At 54.2% G+C, this 15,458-nt stretch overlaps 6 protein-coding genes across 6 annotated transcripts; 1 reads left to right on the forward strand and 5 right to left on the reverse strand.

The window, feature by feature from the left end:
* Positions 1-3,249: 3,249 nt before the first annotated feature.
* Positions 3,250-4,091, reverse strand: TRAVEDRAFT_23398 (uncharacterized protein; the record flags this gene model as incomplete). Its single annotated transcript, XM_008044380.1, has 2 exons — positions 3,250-3,609; positions 3,675-4,091. 2 exons carry the CDS (start codon positions 4,089-4,091, stop codon positions 3,250-3,252), a joined length of 777 nt encoding a protein of 258 aa, XP_008042571.1.
* A 374-nt stretch (positions 4,092-4,465) lies between these two features.
* On the reverse strand, positions 4,466-4,752 carry TRAVEDRAFT_132122 (uncharacterized protein; the record flags this gene model as incomplete). Its single annotated transcript, XM_008044929.1, has 2 exons — positions 4,466-4,650; positions 4,707-4,752. Coding segments are annotated over 2 exons (231 nt in total), but the record flags the coding sequence as incomplete, so codon positions are not given.
* Positions 4,753-6,504: 1,752 nt separating this feature from the next.
* TRAVEDRAFT_131865 (uncharacterized protein) lies at positions 6,505-7,067 on the reverse strand (the record flags this gene model as incomplete). The annotated part of the gene is made up of 2 exons (XM_008044930.1): positions 6,505-6,729; positions 6,813-7,067. Coding segments are annotated over 2 exons (480 nt in total), but the record flags the coding sequence as incomplete, so codon positions are not given.
* Positions 7,068-7,779: 712 nt separating this feature from the next.
* Positions 7,780-9,724, reverse strand: TRAVEDRAFT_51977 (uncharacterized protein; the record flags this gene model as incomplete). The annotated part of the gene is made up of 2 exons (XM_008044600.1): positions 7,780-8,523; positions 9,428-9,724. 2 exons carry the CDS (start codon positions 9,722-9,724, stop codon positions 7,780-7,782), a joined length of 1,041 nt encoding a protein of 346 aa, XP_008042791.1.
* A 793-nt stretch (positions 9,725-10,517) lies between these two features.
* Positions 10,518-11,915, forward strand: TRAVEDRAFT_39789 (uncharacterized protein; the record flags this gene model as incomplete). Its single annotated transcript, XM_008044479.1, has 2 exons — positions 10,518-11,460; positions 11,521-11,915. The coding sequence occupies 2 exons, from the start codon at positions 10,518-10,520 to the stop codon at positions 11,913-11,915; spliced, it is 1,338 nt and encodes a 445-aa protein (XP_008042670.1).
* Positions 11,916-12,875: 960 nt separating this feature from the next.
* TRAVEDRAFT_51979 (uncharacterized protein) lies at positions 12,876-13,796 on the reverse strand (the record flags this gene model as incomplete). The annotated part of the gene is made up of 5 exons (XM_008044601.1): positions 12,876-13,040; positions 13,105-13,477; positions 13,527-13,648; positions 13,708-13,718; positions 13,784-13,796. The coding sequence occupies 5 exons, from the start codon at positions 13,794-13,796 to the stop codon at positions 12,876-12,878; spliced, it is 684 nt and encodes a 227-aa protein (XP_008042792.1).
* Between the last annotated feature and the right edge of the window lie 1,662 nt (positions 13,797-15,458).

The raw sequence follows: 15,458 nt of genomic DNA on the forward strand, positions 1-15,458 counted from the left end.
GCCCGCCGACATTTTCATGAAGCCACTCACACGCAGGAGGCTGGACCACCTCCGCATCTTGTTCGGACTGCTCATGCTTTGAGGGGGCGTGTTGAGGTTTGCGGGGTGTCGCGGCAAGGCCGGACGCACCGCGAGGCGCGGCGTCGCGACATGGGTCGGACGGCGCGCCGTGAGGGCAAAGCGCTCGCAGGTGCCGGGGGCACTCGATGAGCACGGCGCGGCTTCCTGTTTAGGGAACCCGTTGTGCAGACTCCCGCTATGTCTGTTTTCTCCTCCTCCTCCCACGTTGTGACTCGGGTGTTGGCCCACCTGCTACGACGAGGACTGAGGCCTCGTTTGCGCTTATTTGTATCTGTTTGTTCGCAAATTTCTGGCTCGTACTGCGCATGCACGCGGCCATTCTCACATCACACAGTTATCCATTCTCTTGTGTGAGGTGAGCTCTTTCTTTCCTTCTTCCTCGTAGCTATTGTACTCACACCTGTGCGCTCAGATCTGACAGACATCGCGCTCAGGTTAGCAGAATAAATCACACAGTTATCCATTCTCTCGTGTGAGATCTGACAGACGTCGCGCTCAGCTCGCCTACCCGCTCGCTCTCGCGCTCCATAACCTTAAAAGAAAACCTTGGCTATATGCGGTTACCAGGTAAGCCATTTCTCCCGCTTCGTTTCAACATGACATCTTGCGCGAAAACTCGTCCATACAGCAACAACTTGCCCAGTACCTTTGTGATTGACACTGCGAAGCTGGAGTCGATGCTGTCTACCTCGCAAGATTATTATCCAGTTGAGTTGCCGCATGAACCCATCTTCTCTCGTCTCGCTGCGCGCGTCCCAGTCCCATATGCTAATTCACACTGTATCTCGTCTCTCGAGTACACACCGTGATAGCCAGTCCATCCGGATCCGGTGAGCCCGCACGCTCGCATGTTCATCACTGACCCCGAACCATCTGGCCTTCCAGCTCTTGTTGTCTCGCGTATCCCTCGTGCATGCTGCCTTCTGCTTTGTCATGCTTGCAATCCTTGAACTACGCTTCTGACACCTCGCCGCCTCTTTCCTCGCCCCGTTTTGCCTCGCCTCGCTTTACCGCGCCTTGCTTTGCCTTGTTTTGCTTTGCTTTGCACCACACCCCTCACGCTGAGTTGTGCTTCCTGTCACGCCACATCCGATACAACACCTCACACAAACCACACTCGTGTGCCACGCTCTATGTGCCGTCTCTCATGCCTCCTCGCCCACAGCATGGTGCTCGTATGCCTTTGGGCGCGCGAATCGATTCAGACTCCATTTCGGTCCTTACCGCTAAACACAATGCTTGCCTTATACCTACGCTCTGCCTCCATGCCTCCTTCCTCACCCGTCTAGTAGTGCTGCACAGGACACTCGCGCGGCAGCTTTTTTTGCTCGCGTTACGGCCAGCCCCCAACACGCCCGACATCGCGTCCGCCTCGCACGATACGCCATGCCACGCTGCCCGTGTCTCATCTCGCGGTGTGCAGATTGTCCCATTTCCGTGTTTTGTATGTATGCCTTTGTATTTGCAACCTCTCAGTCAATAAATTCGCATTTTTATCCATCTATGAATACCAAAAGTGAATGCTTGCAGCATGGACTAACCCTGGGATGACATCTACCTACATACAACACTAGGGTGCCGCGCGAGCTTCTGTAGTTGCTCGTACGGCTCTGTAGGATTGCGCCCAGTGGGCTGTAGACCTCTGTAGACCTCGGGGCCACTATCCTATAGGACCCGGCCCATGCCTGCCGCCCTGGTGGTGTTACCGCGGTACTGGGTCTGGAGCTATGATTCATGAATGCTCTGGGGCCCTACTCTCATCTACGACACCCTACAGGGCACTGTGTACTCCTTGGCGACTTTGCTGATGTGCGAAGACAAGGAGCGCGTTGGGGACGTGCGACGAACGTGGTACGATTATGTAAGCGAGGCAGCTACAACCCGTAATTTGCTGGTAGGTGTGCCATGTGCCGCGACACAGACTGTTCAAATGCCCGGATGTACAACTGATACACCAGGTGTTGGAATACGATACACTGGGCCTGTCTACCCTTACTTACGGTCATTAGATGTTTACTTACTTGATTAGTTCATTCGTTTACTGAACACCTGGCACTTAGCTTACGTCCGCATTGCGTGGGCTCATCTCAATATTTTTCTTTTCAAGTACCTCAGCTCTTGCCACTATTTGTGTGCACGAGACTGAGGTGTGTTCTCACTCTTTTCACTACTACACTCGCTATAGCATGTTGTATTCACGCTTCATATACCACTGTAGAGATTACATACTTCTGTTTTCTTCTACTTCTGCTTATCAAAGTGACCGCTTCATTTCATTATCTCCAATTTTTGACTGTTGTGCCACATGAACTCCTATTGCGCCAAGCGCCTTGCCACTGATTGCGACTCGGCTTTGGCACCGGCACTTCATAGGGTGTGTGTTAAAGCCACTTAGCATTACCTGCCATGGACTCTTTTAGATTACGTCTTATTGTGCACCTTTGCCTGTTTCCTTTTTCGCTCTCTGTTCTAATGAACTCCCAATGCCCACCAACTTGCTCCCGACTGCTCGCACCCTACGTCACCATCATGTACCTCGCCATTGTGCACCGACTGCGCCCAACACTCATAGATACCCGCGCTGTACTTATGCACCCCGGGGCCCATTCGGGGCCCCTCACCGAACCAACTCCTTCTTTCTGCTCTCACATCTCACGCTGTGCTTCTCATCCCTCGTCTGCACTCTCGGAATCGCCATCGGGGCCTTACAGTGTGGCACGGATTGACCCTCAGATCGGACAATCCCGACCCGGATCCGTACCCTTCCCCAACCTGACCCCTCGACCCACGGGTATCTGGGGTTAGGGGTATTAGGCGCCGGATTGAGGTTACCCCAGATACCCACGGGTCGAGGGGTGACCACAGGTTATGGGGTATATTCCTGTCTGAGATCTCACAAGGTCACCAGGTGTGTATCGGGCAAGGACCCACTAAGCTCTATAGCATGTGTAGCTACTATATGAGCAGTACACTAGCGGTATAACAAAAATTTGACTCAAGATATAAAGGAAGTCTGAAGAGCCGCCCCCTCTCTGTTCTGACAGCCCCACCACCTTACCACCACTTGCCAGGGCCTACTCAACATCTGGACTACAATCTGCTTCCTTGCCACACTCTGCAGTGACGTCTTTGGGGAAGGGGACAGGGAAAGTGTCCTGAATGACTTTATCAGCAACATGCAGGACCCTGAACCCCACCAAAGCCTATCAGGATCTTAGAACGCGCCCAGAAGGAAAAGTTCATCAACAGATCTTCACTGCACATGGCGAGATACACTCCCATCGCCGCTGTCGAAGTTTGCAGCTCTTGGAGCTCGTTCCAGAGCAGCACAATGCCGTCAAAGTTGGCGGCTTGAGCGTCTGGACGGTTCTGCGAGAACCAGATGTAGATGTAAGCCATGTCCACGATGCTGTCCATCTGGTAGTCGCTGAGCAACTCTTGAAATACACAGCGAATATCCTTCATGTACAAGTTCCAGGCATGGAAATCCATTGTCTGGGTGGCTGCCAACGTCGAAGGCAAAGTGATCTATAAGATCGGCAAATGGTCAGTCATTCCTGGGTTTTGCGATGGGTCCATGCGAATACACTTACATGGTGAACCTTGGCAACCTCCTGACCGTGAGGTCTGCCTTCCACAGTGATGATGAAGGTGTTGGTAGATGACCCTGGCGCCAGGAAGACACTCCAACCGCCTTGCTCAAAAAACACCTGAGTGCCACCTTCAGGCACTTGCGGCAGATCAAAGAGGCTTGTATATAGGGCGTGTGAAATGCCCTCATTTGCTGCAGGCAGCAGTGTCATTGTCAGGAGATCGCGCAGCCAATGAGAGGCAGCGGGAGAGCTCGCGGTCTGTGCACCTTCATCCTCATTCCCTGTATTCTCTGCTGATAGATCACCCAATTCATTGGGCTCCTCCAGGTTGTTCTTGTCGTTCACAGGCGAGCTGCGAGCTGTGCGAGGCCGGATACGGATCACCGGCTCCCAGAGGAGGGTGTCGTGCGGGGTCATTGCTGCACAATCTCCCAGTGCGGGCAACTCTGGGGCAGGCATGTGTTCGTCAGCAGCGCATGAGTTCGAGCTCAGCCAAGGCATGATTTCTGCGGGGAGGGCTGGTGAAGCGACACAGAGGAGGTCTGAGGAAGAGCGCGTCCATGAAAGGACCGCAAGCAAGAGCTGAAGCCTGAGGTCGGAGTCGGGGAGATAATTGTCGCCACCATCGCCCATTGGCTTTACCCGGCTCGCGCAGGCTTTAGAACCGACTCATGCATGAAGACCTGCCATCATGTCCATTCTAGGCTTGGAATATGAGAGAGATACATGTATAGCTACTAGTCCTTGCTGTTATCGAGCTCATCCCACCCCACCTCCATCTCAAAGTCCAACTAATCATCATCCAAATCCTCCATCTGCGCAACCTTATTTGCATCCGTCTGCTTGACAAACCCGGCCTCACTCCAGATCTTGAGGCATAGAAGGGCACGAGAGGTCTGTCCGCACATACGGCTGCGCATGTGTGGGAGTAGGAGTCGTCCAAGGCTGAATGTATGCTCCACTGTGGCCACTGTGGCTGCAAACTCCATCCATGAGCATGTGTATATGCAGACACAAATATAACAAACTGACCTGGGAGCGTCAAAAAATCGATAGCCATGCACAAGAGGTTCGGGAACTGTGTCTGGACTCTGGCGGTCTGACCACTGTGGTGGTGGAAAGTGAGTTGTGGCTGGGGCGGGAACTTGTGAGATGCCGATGGTTGTTGTGAGGTCGCCTCGGCCGAGGGTTTCTGTAGGTAGCTAGATCGCGGAGGAGGCGAAGCGTCAACAATGGATACCTTCGAGCGAGACGTACTCGTTTAGTGGCGCTTGAGAACGAATCGGGTAGAGTCGGTAAGCGGGATATCGGAGGGACTCGAAGCGATGACTGATGACGGCTGCGGATGAAACGGACGAGACTGGCGCGAGTTCTGAGGATAAGAGGGGGGGGGAAACTTGTCCATTCGAAGGCGGGACATCGCCGTTTTATACATGTTCGAGCATCAAACCAGAGTACCTATTCGAGACGGAAAATGGCCGTTTTGAGACTGGAACCGAACCGGACTCCCTTCCATCCGCGCCGCAAGTCAATCGCGAAGCTTCGCTCGGGGACGGGGACTGTCCGACGCGTCACCAATTGACGTGCGCTCGCTGCCCCAGTTCAGCAGCGGGTGATCGCGTCGTGTCTCTCCGTGGCCGGCTAACCTCTCGACCTCGTCGCTTTGCTGATCTGGGAAGACCGATATCACCTATTAGTAAGTAGAGTCGAGAGTCATGAGTCCGAGCACGGGGAGTGGGAGCTATGGTAGTGGTAGAATCGAGCAGAGCGAGATGGTGCGGAAAAGATACTCGGAACACATCGAGAGACAGGGAACCGAGAAAAGCGTCAGAACCAGACAGGAAACGAGACTGTGATGGAGAGCGGAAGGATGATGGGAGAGGGGTATCGAGGTATCGGCGACAGGGAACCGTGAAGGCGAGTGTGACGCGCGGCGTCGCGGCTCCGAGTGTCGATCCCGAGCGTTCGCGGACGACACATCGAGCTTGACGCGCGCACGTGATCGCGCACCCTATTGCGCGGGTGTTGTCGTCCTCATGTTCGCGCGTCGGTTACGCGTCTTGACCTTCCGCCACGTCTCCCTTCCACACCACCACTGTATAGGGTCATCAATGTCCTCAACATCGATACTGAGGTACCGTGCAAGCTCATCACTGAGCTCGCGGGCATTGGGAGGTGGTTGTCAAATATATTCCCTTCAAACTGGATATAAATTTAGCATTGAAACTGCATGGTTTGCGGTGTGTCCACACACCCCGCGACACATCGAGGGTGCGCATTGAGGGCACGTGTGCATGCGTCGAGGGTGTGTGTGTGGACATCGAGGGCGCGCGTGTGGACATTGAGGGCGCGTGTGTGGACGTCAAGGGCGCACATGTGGACACCGAGGACCCACATGCGAACACTGAAGACGCACACCCTTGACGTCGAGGACGTGCACACGTAGGAGAATATGTGACTGTACTTACCTCATGGTCTGGGTCAATGAAATACGGCTCATCCCGGTTGTCGTTGATGATGATGATGTTGTTGTCTTCGTCTTCGGTCAGAACCCCGCCATGTTCCTCACCATCGCCTTCCCCACCTTCATCTTCCTCATCGTTCTCGATGGCTGCGTCACCCTCAGTGTCCGAAGGGGCTCCGTGGTTGTGGGCCTTGTCGCTGTCGAACTCACCCTTGTAATTCTTCTTGTACTCCGTCTGGACGATGTTGTGCGCGTTCTTGATCCACCTGTCCTTCCATTTGAGGTTCTTGAAGTATGTCAGCTTGTGGCGTGGATGAAGCACTATAATCATAGGTCATCAATGTGCACATCTAATAAATTTGGACACTACAAACCCATCACAATGTGATATGCAATTGAGCCATTGGTAAGTGAATAGTACTTGTTGAGGGTCTTCTGTGCGAGGCTGCATGCGACGTGAATGGGATTCTTGTACTTCGCGTCCAGAGAGACCATCGTTAGGTGCGAGTCGATGTGGTCTATTGCCGGGATAACTGTGGCGAGATTAGGGGCAGAGCTCCATGAGAAGAAGGTAGTCGCATCCTTGAAAACCTACACAAGCACCGAGCTGAATGTGGGTGTGAGTTGGTAGTTGTTTACCAAGCTGTCAAGTTTGTTTTACGCACCCTCAACACCTTGTGGAGCTGTGACGCAATCTCCCATTCCTCTGGCAAGAGCTCGAAGCTTCGTAGGCCATTGCTCTTGTTGTTAGTCAACATATCTACTGCTTGCTGATACCTAACTGCCACATCAAGCATGTCGTACATTGAATTCCAACGCATCTTCACGTCGCGTGGAAGCAACTTCTCCCGGAGCTTCAATGTACTGAGGACCGCTTTCCATGCCGGGAGGAGTTTTGTCGTGGAGTGGATGATCTTGAAAGCGAGCTTTCAAGATTGAAATGGTGTCAGGTATGTTTTTCTACCCTGTGGAGTGGACTGACCTTGGCCATGACCAGCATAACTGGATGGACCTCCCACTGAAATTCCTTGCGCTTGCCCTCAGTCATCTCGGCCATCGGATCGACATTGTCATCGGGGTCGTCTGCAGGGGGCTCATCCTTGTCTGCCTCTGCCTCCATCTCAACCTGCATAACAATCTCCTCGATTTTTGGACCCTTCTTGACGCTCTACCACCACCTGCCAATATTTTCCCATGCTTCGACCTCATAGGGGGAGCTCGAGTTGTGCGGTTCTTCATTGCCCTGGTGCTAGCTTTAACTCATTCAGTACGTCTAACTGGGATTCCCATACCGTCATGAGTAGTCAAAGTTAAGGCTGGGCAAGGCTCCGGGTCTTTACGCAGATCGAGCCGCCCAAACCCGGAGCTGGGCCTGCAGGTCCAGCTCGTCCAGGTCCGGGTTATCCGGGGTTGCGGATATGTACGGGTCCAGGTGGCGAGCTGGGATCTGGGTGCAGATCTGTAGTGAACCGACACGGATCCTGCTAATGAATTCCTCGTTTTCGGGCATTTATGAAAGTCATTGTGCAAGCGGAACAAGTGATACATTGTACAAGTGTCAAAGGCTAAGTATAGGTAGTCATTGCAAAACCAGCAATACATTGTACATGGGCTACCGTAACATATCTTGAGCACAGAACCCTACTCGACATCCGAGGAACCCCCCACCTCTAGGTCCGAGCCATCCTGGGTGTCATACTCACTGCACGACGAGCAGTCCACCGTCATGAGAGACGGGGCAGAGTCCGAGTCAGACTGTGCACCATCCACAGCAGACGGGCGATGATGCGCAGGAGCATGATGGCGGTGGCGTGCGCGCCGCGTGCACTCCATAAGGACAGGAAGGACATCATCAATGCCGAAGTCGGCGCCGAGCGCATGGAAAGCAGCGGATGACGTGTGAGGCGGGGTGGTGTTGGATGATGTGTGTGGCGAGGTGACGGTGCTGGAAGGCATGCGCGGCGACGCAGTGAGAAGCTGCTGCATGCGCTGGATTGCAGGGCTGGCGAGCATCTTGTGTGATCTGACCGTCGAGAGGGGTTTGGACGGGAGGGGTGTCACGGGCGCAGCACTAGGAGACGGCGAGGATGGCAGCGTGAATACAGCGGTCTTGGGCAAGGGCGTAACGGGCAGCACAGTGGTTGCAGGGAGGGACACAGAAGCAGACACGGGGACAGATGCGGGGACAGATGCGGGGACAGATACAGGGACAGGGATGGACGCGGGCGCCACGGAGGCAGGCGCGTCGGACGAGGGCACATCCTGTGCGGCACGCGCAAAGCCTGGGAGCAGGTTGGAAGGGTAGTCCAGTATCGCAGCCTCAAGGGAGAGCTGAGCGAGGTTGCTTGCAAGGGTATGGCCGCTGTGTGCGAGGGCTTCTGTAGCCTGAGGTGGGGGCGGCCGGTGTTAGGAGCGTGCTGAGCAGAAGTCCGAAGGTCCGAAAATGCGGAGGTTCGAAAACCCAAAAATGCGGTAGTACGGATTCCGGAGGTACGTAGGCTCGGAGTCCGGAGGTTCGGGACGTCCGGAGGTTCGGGATGTTCGGAGGTTCAGGACGTTCAGAGGTTCGGAGGTTTAGGGAACGATGACTCAGCGGGAGGACTTTGGCGAAGCTATTAGCAACACCCTGGGACTTGTTCCGTTTGTCCTTAATTTCGGAGGTTTGGAAGTTCGGAGGTTCAGAGGTTCGGAGGTTCGGAGGTTCGGAGGTTGACAAGTAGTTGGATTGAAGGTAGCGAAGGGGAGGTATGGAAGGTGACAAGCAAGATGAAAGAGAATGTGGTAAACCAGATATTCGAACTGAGTAACTATGGTATTCCAGCTCGGTATAAGTAGTACGTAAGCTTATTGTCTAGCCGAGACAATAAGGAAGTACGGAAATGGAGTTCCGGAGCAGAAGACAATAAACCTATTGTTATGGCGCTAACAAAAGAGAATGACGCAATCTGAGACATATGAAATACAAACGGAAGTTCGGGAGTTCGGGAGTTCGGGAGTTAAAGGACCGGAGGTACGGCCGGAGTTCCGGGAGTTCGGAAGTACAGTACTAAGTCCCAGAAATGGGATATGTCCTGGAAAAGGGTGCAAGTCCCGGAAGTTGGAATGAAGTCCCGGAAATCGGAGTTGTTGTCGCATGGGATGTAACAGCCGGAAGCGGTGTGGCGGTTCCAGAGAGCTCTGAGGATGCAGCTTCGTCAGGTCGAGTCCGTCCATCTCGAAAACAGCCTGTGCAAAGTGGATGTGAGCTATACGATCCCTTGCGCCACAAACTATCCACAGTGACACATACCTTGGGAAAGTTGATACGTAACCAGGCCGCGATGTCCGCAAGCTCCTCGTCGGCACGATCAAATGGATGAAGCTCGCTCGCAGCCCTGATCAGACGATCTGCAAACATGACGAAGTCTTCGGGGTTGACTGCGACGTGCCCGAGCGCGAAGGCCCTGTAGACAAGAACGATGTCGAGTAGCATGTTGAATTGGACCTCGGTAGCCTCGCACTGGGAGGTGAGCGGGCCGTGTAGGATGTTGATCCATCCAGCGATCCGGTCGGGGGTGATGGAGTCGATAGTGTCGGTGGGAAGCATTACCTAGTGGAAGATACATTAGTGTGAGGTGAGAATGGCCGCGCGCATGCGCGGTACAAGCCAGAAATTTTGCGAACAAACAGATACAAATAAGCGCAAACGAGGCCCCAGTCCTCGTCGTAGCAGGTGGGCCAACGCCCGAGTCACGACGTGGGAGGAGGAGGAGAGAACAGACATAGCGGGAGTCCGCACGACGGGTTCCCTAAACAGGAAGCCGCGCCGCGCTCGTCGAGCGCCCCCGGCACCTGCGAGCGCTTTGCCCTCACGGCGCGCCGTCCGACCCATGTCGCGACGCCCCGCAAACCTCAACACCTTCCTCACACACAGGTCCAGCCTCCCGTCGGGAGGAACGAATGTCTTCCGCCTCTGAACGTTCTGGTTGATGAACCTAACTTAACCCCTTGTGCGAAGGTGCACAAGGGCCGGAGTAAGAGCTATCCCGAATCTGCGGAACATCCGGCAAACATGTGTAAATTTGTTTAGACGCGCATCCTCGCGCGTAAATCCGCTGCTGCGCCCCGTGCTCAGTTTACACCACTTCGTGCCACAGCCTTTCTACTCTGGAGCTCTATGGTCTACCCACAGGCAAGAAACATTTGACTTCTCTGTCCCTGGAGTTTGTCTCGACAAGGGGCGCTGTCCACGCATCGCGGATTACATGGAGCCGTAGTCCGGTTTGAGCCTGAAACTACAATAGGTGAGCAGCACAGGTGCCCACCGGTCACTGGCTATCCCAGCTCACGGCTCGGTCATGGTAGCACTCCACATTGGAATATACGCGAAGCGCGCCAAGATGGAACAGTCTCTTGAGGCCATCAGCAAAGAGTTTGGCATAAACTTCTTCGAGAAGCGTAAATGGAACGGCGTGCTGCGGGACACTGTGTCTCGTACGTGGAAGTTCGCCACCAGCATCACTCACCGCCGCTTTCAGGCGCGTACACGTCATACTCGACTGTCACAGCCAAAATGGCGCCTCCCCCTCGAACTCCTTGAGCAAATCGTCGATCACCTGCACAACGATCATTCAACACTCTGCAGCTGCGCGCTCATCTGCCACGCACTCGTCGCTTCAGCACAGCATCATATATTCCATAGGATGGTCATAAAAGCCGAGAACTTCGTCAGCGCCGTCCTACTCTTCCTCAAGAACCCCCATCTCACCGGTCACGTGCGCGAGCTGTACTTCGAAGCCGGCGAAGGGGCCGCCTTCGAGTCTCTGCAGGCCGTTCTGAATGGAAATGGACCACCCAAACTCCTCCGGGTATTTGCGCTCGTCATCGCGCCACGTCTACCTAACGTCGTACGCCTCGCTTTCAAGGATGTTCCTTTCGACCAACATGTGGTGGCCATGTTCGCGTCATCCTTCCCGCGCCTCCACTCGCTCTCTCTGTTCGACTGCTGGTTTCGCTGCAACACAGATTTAGATGCGTTGCTTAAGGGACATCCCCTCATACATACTCTGCGCTGTGGGCGGATATGTTCCCTGTACGGCACCTCTGACCAGGACGCCGCCGAGCCACGCGGAGCAAAGTTCACACTGCGCTCGCTCAAAATCACGGAGTCAAACTCGCACATCCCTCTGACGGTCTTGCCTTGGCTGGTGACCCACGTCGAGCCGGAGACGTTGATATACTCGCTCTACCAGCTAGACCAAGTCGCAAAGCTGAATGAGACCATCGTCGAGTACGCTACTTTGCGACACATACATCTTGTTCTGCCCCGTTGGCGCAAGGAAGGTGCGTAGTGCTCACACGTATTGTATGATACTAGCAAGCTAACACGTTTTTGTGTTTCAGACACCAGGGAGGTGACTGCACGTCCGCCTGTGGTGGCCATAATGCCTTACTATCCACCCAACCTCGTCACTCTTACAGTGGACACGAAGCTGCATTCCCTGCTTCTTGGGGTCCACATCCTCGCGCAACTCGACCCACATGCCTTCGTACGCCTTTCTACCGTCAACATCATTGCGCACATCAATGTTACGGAAATCGAGGCCGTCGACACGGACGCGTGGGCGGGCATGGATCAAACACTCAGTGTCCTCCTCTCGCTCGCTTCAGTGCACTTCATCAACATGTGCAACGACTCGTCTCACGTCGAGGCGGGTTACGCCGCGATCGTCAAACGCCTTCCAGTGCTCCGCGTGCGCAAGGTGCTCTCATTCGTCGCTCAGAGACCGCCGAAGTAAATTGATCAGGTATGCATCTCACCTGTCCCTGCACATATCTCCCGGTTATGCCTTGCTCTCTTGGACCGCTCCTTCCTGCTCTCCTGAATCCCTGCTTTCGCGCTCTCTTGAACCCCTGCTTTCGCGCTCTCTTGAACCCCTGCTTTCGTGCTCTCTTGAACTCCTGCTTTCTTGCTATCGACAATCACGAACGCTTTCCCTAATACATGCGATGAGCACCTTGTTGCACATACATAGATCCATCAACCCGACCCCGCATTTACTAGCATATTCCCGCCTTTCATCTTACTAGCAGATATTGCGCCTACGCTACGAAAGCTTGACGGTGATAATGGAGATTCTCCTGATCCCTACCGCCTTAGTGACATGCAAGCTTCCCTATCGTCTCGCCGCACTGCCATCGGATGCAAACCTACCACCTCATCGCTTGACATATGGTGACTACTAGAGTCTTATATTTTATCCTCCGCCTCGCATGTGCGCGTTGCATGACGCGATATTTTCACGCGCCGCAAGCACATTAATGCCAATCCGTGCGCGACCTCGGTGATTTGACTCATCGCTCCCATACCCTCAAACCCATCACCCGGGGGCCATCTGGCACGGTGTGTATCCGGGTACGTCTATCCACTATTCGGCGGTGAGTTGCCCGGGGCCGTTCGGATCCCAGGGGAGCTTATGAGCTTTTGCGAGCGCGGTGCCGGTTGAACCTCTGAACACCGGCGTTGCTGGGACTGTGCGCTACATAAGGTCACCATAGAGCGTGCGGCTTGTCGACGCTGCGCCACACTCAAACTCGACCACATCATACGCGCACATAAGTTTTCGCGCAATCAAGCTTCATACTGACTGCGCCCTACTACTACATGCGACAACTTACTACATGCGACAACTTACTACATGCGACAACTTACTACATGCGACAACTCCTTTGCACTATGTCTGCCCGTTCAACGAGGTTTACGACGCTTGAAGACCATCGCCCTCGCCGAGGTAGCTCGCACATCGCGCGCTCGTGCCCTCCCCAACTAAGCCCAAGTTCTCAACGAGTACTCCATGTACGGCATATGAGTACTGAAAGAGCAGATGCTCATCGATTGCACAAGGAATATAGTCCATGAAACGCTACAGAAATCACAGTTTCTCAGCTTACTGGTCCTCCAAATGCGAGCAATCCAAGACCACGTACCTTGCGAGAGATGTCCAAGTAAGCCCTGACATCGGCCATGAGCTTCACCTCCTCGGCGTACTCATGTTCAACCACATGAGCGGCCATAGGAACAGAAGGGACCGCAGGGCAGGTGAGATCGTCGCATGTGTCGAACGGCTGTCCGTCTGGATTGCCTTGAGCTGTCCCGTTGGACTCGTAAGCATCTGGAGAACCTTTGCCGGCCTTCGTCCTCCCACTCTGATGATTGTAGAGGGCCAGATATTCTCCGCGGAGTTTGGCAAGCTCGGCGGTGTTCTGTGTTGAGGGAGGGTTGGACTCGTATTTGAGCAAAACCTCGACTTGTTGCTTTGCAATCGCAACGTGGACGCCCAGCAAGTCGATCAGAACCACACTACTTTCTGCCGTCAAGAATTGATCTGAGAAATATGCAAGGCACTCACCCAACAGCGTGCCCCAATCGGTCAACTCCACAAAAATGATCTTGCACCATATGCGCCAGGACGCGTCTGAACGTGGCTTCGACCTCATCCAAGCACTTCATCGCAAGCAACGCCCAGCGCTTCTGAAAGCGGTGGATAAAGAAACATTTGATGGAACTGGGAATAGTGACGGTCTGTTCACGCGTGAGATAGCTAAATGGAAATAAGATGATGTCAGAAGAAACTGGCCGCTGTGATTGTGCTCTGGCAGCACGTACCTTTGAACGTCATCTCTGACGTTATCCAAGAAAATCTCCCCGCCATCTATCTCTCTCTTCTCATGGAAGGACGCCCATTGAGCCGCAGCGTGGGAGCCCCCCTCGGATACCAAGGGCACGAAAAGTGGAGCGCTGTCCGCCAAGGCAAAAGCGAGTCGCTCATAAGATGCCCGAGTTTCTTGTACAAGTGTAGCGCATTCCGGAGAACCTTGGACAGCCTTTCTGACCAAAGCTGAAAATGATGCCACCAGACGATAGACGCGAAGATGCGGGGTGATGGTTACCCGCACCGAGCCCTGTAGCCCGGGGAAGGATGGGGTGTCCCGGGCTGACGGCGTCGGTTCCTGTTCCACAGGCAGTACTTCATAAAGGCCCCCAAATTCCGAGCTTTGAATGTTGCCTACATCTGCCTCCTATTAGTGTATCTCATTTTGGGAGCGAGGAATTCGCATTACCGCTTGTAAGTGTAGGATGACGACCCCAGACCTGAGTAAAGTCGTCGGTAGCTTGCACCAATCCAGCACCTTGATTAATCTGTTAGCGATCATTCTTTGGGAACCAGTAAAACTAGGAAACCTGAAGGATAAAAGGCCGCTATGTCGGGCTTGGCTGACTCGCTCGGCCCGGCACTTGAGGTCACTCCCCGAAGCAGACGCCACTCGCATGGGTCCGAAGGGTGACTGACAGCGCGTCAGTATCGACATGCTTCTGCAGCATGATGTGCTCACCTGACGGCGAGATCGCCTGACATTTCACTATTGTGCTCCTGCACCTCATTATCATGGCCGTAGCAGGATGGCGATTCTTCAGTGTCACCACAGGCGTGCGAAGACGCATCCGCTCCTATGACGTCGACAGAGAACATTGAAAGACAGGTCTATTGGACGGATGAGAGTGAGTTGTTGGAACTTGGATCCTGGAAGGTTGTGAAGAGTCTTTCCTGACCCCCAGGTTATAACATGTGTTGGGCGCGTCCTCATGATTGCATAATGGCAAACATCCTTTAGGAATCTCGCTTAGCAGGGGGGTGCTGATCGATGCAGCAACAGACAATGAAGTAAAGTATCCTAGATGGTGTAGAAACCACTAAAAGAGAGCGTTCAATGCCTTTGTGCGGTGCTTTGTTCGCAAAAAATTAACAATGAACGTTGGAATAACGAATCGGCCCGAACAGACTATACCGTCCTCGAATTCCCGCCAAGCACGCACGCGGCGGGGTCGCTTTGTTGCAACAATGTAAGGTATGACAAAAAGTCGTGCAACAACAGGCGCAAAACTGGCTGGAGTTGGCCGAGGATGGATTGTGGAAAGCCGAGAGAGTGTGCCACTGCACGCGGCGCAGAAGGAGGTAGAGGAAGCGCCCGTTCGGAACTCGGGAGTCGAAAGTCGAAAGTCCAAATTGGGAAGACACGCACGTGTGCTCGTGGGAGCTCCCGGCGCGTCTCCGAGTCCCCCGAGGGCGCTGGCCTTTGCGCTCTCGCTCTCGCCCCCACGCGTACGACCACGACGACGATCGTCAAACGGTATGCAGTCGTCTCCGGCGCCCCTCGTAGCATTTGCTAACACAATTCGGACTTTCTACAGGCTCTCGACTATATACTCCTCACGACGTCCTGACGGCGCTCGACCCGCGGAGGCCCGTGCGCGCTGCGGGCAACCACGTCTCGACCTCGGC

The sequence above is a fragment of the Trametes versicolor genome (assembly GCF_000271585.1).
Source record: "Trametes versicolor FP-101664 SS1 unplaced genomic scaffold TRAVEscaffold_11, whole genome shotgun sequence".
NCBI lineage: Eukaryota > Fungi > Basidiomycota > Agaricomycetes > Polyporales > Polyporaceae > Trametes > Trametes versicolor.